We start from the raw sequence: 5,146 nt of genomic DNA, 5'->3' as shown, positions 1-5,146 counted from the left end.
GTGGATTAACTTGCACAGGTGGTGGCAGGGTGGCTCAGTGGTTAACACTGTCACCTCACAGCAAGAAGGTCGCTGGTTCAAGTCCTGCATGTTATCCACTTGTTCGTGTGGGTTTCCTCCGGGTGCTCCGGTTTCCCCCACAGTCCAAAGACATGCGCTATAGGTGAATTGGATAAACTAAAATTAGCCATAGTGTATGAGTGTGTGTGTGTGTGTGTGTGTGTGTGAATGTGAGAGTTTAAGGGTGTTTCCCAGTACTGGGTTGCAGCTGGAAGGGCATCCACTGCGTAAAACATATGCTGGAATATTTGGCGGTTCATTCCACTGTGACGACCACTGATAAATAGGGGACCAAACCGAACGAAATTAAATGAATGAATAACTTGCACAGATTACTTGTTGACCTAAAGAATAACAATGTACACTAGCAAAATGAGCATTGTAAATGTTGATTTTACAACATCTATTTTACAATGAAGAAATCTGTTGAGTTTTGAGTTATGCACACAATAGTTAACAAAAACATTGTTTTACAGTGAAATATTATTACAGTTCTTCTTTCTGTGTAATCAATTGTTTTAAATAATTATCAGTGAAAGTCATACAGTATATAGGTTTTTAAAAAAAATGTCCTTCAATTCTAAGTAGCATAATGCAAAAGTCAGTTCACTAAACTGCAATAGCTGCTGAAAATTCAGCTTTGAGTTAAATAAATGACATTTCAAAATACAGCACTCAGCATATATAAGTACACCCCTCATAAATTTATCCTTTAAATTCATCATTTTAATAGGAAGCTATACAATAGCTTCTAACAAGCTTATCTAACAAAATAGCTTACGATAACTGTCCAAAAACTAGTACATCCAAATTTGTATGTTATAGAAAAATATTAAATACAAATTTTAAAAAATGAGGAAAAATTAAGAGAAGCTAAATTTAGTTGAAATTTTGTAGGTTGTAATTTTTTATTTTGCAATATTTTGCTTGGATTTTATTGTATTCTCTTTCCATTACTAAATATGGTGACTAAAATATTATTTTAATAAATATATCTGTTTAATAAATCTGTTTTGTTTAAATCCACCAAAATACATTGCCTATAGTCACTGAGAAATAGATAAACATATTCATTTTCAAAATGGGCTGTACTCAATTATGCTGAGCACTGTATATTCAAACGGAAAACCAAGTTGGCACCAGTAACTTAAGTTCGATTTGATCTTTCCCCTCTCTTTCAGCTCCCCATATGTTCTTGTCTTCACTGTCCTTTATCTCCTAAAGGTGAAAAACAATAAAATAATAATATAAAAAAGGAAAACCATTTAAAAATATATTTTAAAAATGCAGAATTATTTTACAACAAATTTTTATTGTTTATGCAAAAAATATATATTATTATTACAATTTTTAGTTGATTTAAATAAAGATAATAAATTAGCAGTGACACGGTGGCTCAGTGGTTAGCAGTCGCCTCACAGTAAGAAGCTTGCTGGTTTGAGTCTCGGCTGAACCAGTTGGCATTTCTGTGTGGAGTTTGCATGTTCACCCCATGTTTGCATGGGTTTCATCCGGGTACTCCGGTTTCCCCCACTGTCTAAACACATGCACTATTGGTAAATTGAACAAACTAAATTGGCCGTAGTGTACACTATGTGTGTGAATGAGTGTGTATTGATGTTTCCCAGTACTGGATTGCAGCTGGAAGGGCATCCGCTGTGTAAAATTTTTGCTGGATAAGTTGGCGGTTCATTCCGCTGTGGCGACCTCTCATAAATAAAGAGACCAAGCCGAAGGAAAATGAAAGAATTACCATGCTATAAAATTGTCCAAAAGAAACCCCACAGCTAAACTAACTCAGACTTGTCATGTGTTTGATTTGAAGTGCTTCTGAATAAATGTAAATGTATTACAGTAATAAAAATAACAATGAGGATGATGAGAATCCACCTCCTAAACACATTTCATATGAGATTTAGCGAACTATCTCAATGTCTTAATCCCAAAAATATATAATTATTCTTCTAACATACTTCTTGTAGTGAAATGTGACCAGTAGATGTTTTTGTTAGATTCAGTCGCATACATCTTAAGTGTGAATGTTTGTTTGTGAGGGAGGTGGAGAGGAATGGTGTGAGTGTGTGTGTGAGAGAGAGAAAGAGAGAGAGAGAGAGCGTAAAAAAATGATTTACTTTCATATGCAGAAGAAACAAGAAACTCAAAATCTATGTTTATTCAGCGCCATGCAGACAGTGAATCTATCTACGACGTAATTCATTCGGTCAAAGCGTCATGTTTCCATTATAATCAGGTGAACACAGCAGCAGAAATTGGCCTTTACGATGACAGACAGTCGGATCAGTCGTTTGGCAAACGCCCTTGAAGAGACTGACCAGGCAAACAAGAGCCATCAATCATCCACTTCTGCCTGTCATTCAGCAGCAATACACCTGACACAAATCTCAACCCATTCTCATCTTTATTTCCACGCATGAAAATGGAATTTTAATTTCTAAGATGTAGAAATGCCATTGTCCGACCTCATCACGGCATTCCTGTTTGTCCATGGCATGTGTTTGTAATGGTAGATGCTGGTGCTCGGAGCATTATTGAGGCTGCTTTGTGGTTTTGCAGTGGTACGCAGCTCGAGGCACACGCCAGATGATCAAGGGAGGAATACAGGTCCCCTGAGAGCCAGTCATGTGACCAGCCCATGCCACGTGACGTCAGTGGCAGATGGCATGGGTACCAGCTCTGGCAGTTGGCATCAGTGTCATTTCTCTTAGCGCGAGACAAGGAGAACAGTGGGGAGGTGAGAAAACCGCACGAGCTGTTCACCTGCTAAAACACCACGCCGGGAAAAACAAAAGTTCAAAATAGGAAATATGAAAACTGTCATCTGACACCGTCATAATCCAGGTAAGCGGGACAGGAGGGTACGAATCGACATCTGTAATGCATGGAAATCTGATGCATTGTAAACAAGTTTATTGATTTCATCTCAGCTGCACTGTTGGTTGGTTTTTGTTGCATCTAGATTTGATCAGAATTTCTGTATTTATATTTTAGTGCATCATTGTGTTCGTTGGGCACCTGGTAAATGATTGATTCAGAAGATCTTTTATCTTCTCCTCAGTAAGAGCACAATGCTGACTCTTCCCTTTGAGGATCCCATCATAATGGACACTCAATTCGGGGCAAACTTTCCAAGGGACTGCGTGGGAGACTTGAAGGGCAATAAACAAGAGCCCTTTGAGAAGGAGGAGACTCTGTCCCATGTGATGGACGATGATGATTCGGAGAAGGATGAAGATGAACGGGAGGACGGACAAGACGAGAACGGTCTGCCTCGGAGGAGAGGGCCTCGGAAAAAGAAAATGACCAAAGCTCGGGTTGACCGGGTCAAGGTGAGGCGCCAGGAGGCCAACGCAAGAGAGAGGAACCGAATGCATGGTCTGAACAATGCCTTGGACAGCCTGCGCAAGGTGGTACCGTGCTACTCCAAAACTCAGAAACTATCCAAAATCGAAACCCTGCGGCTGGCCAAAAACTACATCTGGGCGCTCTCTGAGATCCTGAGCACTGGGAAGAGGCCTGATCTCTTGACCTTCGTTCAGACCCTGTGCAAAGGGCTTTCTCAGCCCACCACAAATCTAGTGGCCGGATGCCTGCAGCTGAATGCAAGGAACTTCATCCCGGATCAGATCAGCGGTGAGGCATCTTTCTCCGGTAGGTCACCTTACGAATCAGTGTACTCAACCTACCACAGTCCCAGTGTGGTGACGCCTTCTGGACCCTCCGTTGATGCCGTCAAACCCTTCAGGTCGTTCAACTACTGCAGCTCCTATGAGTCTTTCTACGAAAGCGTGTCGCCGGAATGCGGAAGCCCTCAGTTTGAGGGTCCCTTAAGCCCTCCTATGAACTTTAACGGGATCTTTTCGCTCAAGCACGAAGAGCCGGTTGAGTACGGCAAGAGCTGCCACTACGGCACGCGCTACTGTGCGGTTCCGCCGCGCTCCTCCATCGGCCAGAGCGCGCGGGGCTCGTCGGATCTCCATTTCCCATATGACATTCACCTCCGCGGGCAGTTTTACCCCGTGCAAGACGAATTAAACACTTTTCATAATTAACGAGATGAGAGAGAAAGTCATATGTGAGTGAAAATGCAGGACGTTCAATCGCACATGTATTATTTATTATAAAAAGCGCCCGTTTCTGATTCTGGGTTTGGTCCATCGGATGTTTTATTATTTATCATTTTTAATTAAATGGAAAATGTGCTTACGGTGTTTCTAAACGAACTGTTTTTATTGAACTTAAAATTGTTGTCGTGTTTTTATGGGGAAAAAACAATCCCCCTCAGAACTATAGTGTGTTTTATAATTTATTTTATTTTATTTTGTCAGCATTTATTGATCTTACAAACACAATCTGTAAATAAGAACTATTAGACTAAAAGGCGAAATTTAATTATGAGGATGAGGTCGTTCAAATATTTGCGATGAAAATTTAGGAAAATAGCAATAATAGGGTGCTATGCAATACACAAATCTATAATGCTCGATCTGGCCTTTTATTTACCCGCATAATTTCTCTAAACAATGTTCGCAGAAATGTCAAAATATTGCTGTTTAAAATACTTAAAATGTCACCATTTTTATATAAATAACTGTTTATTCGTTTATGTAAAGATTAACATGAGAACATGGATTTTATTTATTTATATTTTATCAAATTTTTATTCTTAATTGCTAAAGTTTTGTGATGTTTTACACAGGGCACTGTTTAGGCCATATGGTGGCAAATAAATTGATTCAACTATTGCCTGTTATTATTATTATTGTTATTAATTAATTAATAGCCTATTAATAATTATAAAAACAAGAGGCTAATGATAATAATAATTACAGTATTACTTACAGAAAAGGCGAAAAGTGAATAATTGAATCAATTAATTTTTCTGCCGAAGATACTTCAAAATATATATGGATGTAATTCTGAAAAACGAAATAATTATGGTATATTAACTATTTGTTTAAATTATTTCTATTTGTGTAACTTTATGAATGTGGACAATCGAGTTTTCTGCATCTTTTTAATTTCCAAATATTCCAAATAAGTCACCTGTATCTGCGCGTAATTTTCC

The 5,146-nt window shown here is 38.7% G+C and overlaps 1 protein-coding gene across 2 annotated transcripts; it reads left to right on the top strand.

The window, feature by feature from the left end:
- Nucleotides 1-2,802: 2,802 nt before the first annotated feature.
- On the top strand, nucleotides 2,803-4,515 carry neurod6a (neuronal differentiation 6a). Of its 2 annotated transcripts, none has more exons than XM_056450743.1 (2): nucleotides 2,803-2,919; nucleotides 3,137-4,515. In XM_056450743.1, exon 2 carries the CDS (start codon nucleotides 3,147-3,149, stop codon nucleotides 4,128-4,130), a length of 984 nt encoding a protein of 327 aa, XP_056306718.1. In that variant the 5' UTR covers nucleotides 2,803-2,919; nucleotides 3,137-3,146; the 3' UTR covers nucleotides 4,131-4,515. The 2 variants fall into 2 exon arrangements, with proteins under 2 accessions (XP_056306718.1, XP_056306717.1); XM_056450742.1 differs by having other exon boundaries at nucleotides 3,070-4,515.
- The last annotated feature ends 631 nt before the right edge of the window (nucleotides 4,516-5,146 follow it).

The sequence above is a fragment of the Danio aesculapii genome, chromosome 24 (assembly GCF_903798145.1).
Source record: "Danio aesculapii chromosome 24, fDanAes4.1, whole genome shotgun sequence".
Classification (NCBI taxonomy): Eukaryota; Metazoa; Chordata; class Actinopteri; order Cypriniformes; family Danionidae; genus Danio; species Danio aesculapii.
Note: the sequence above shows the minus strand (reverse complement) of the source record. Positions and strands in the feature narration are given on the sequence as shown.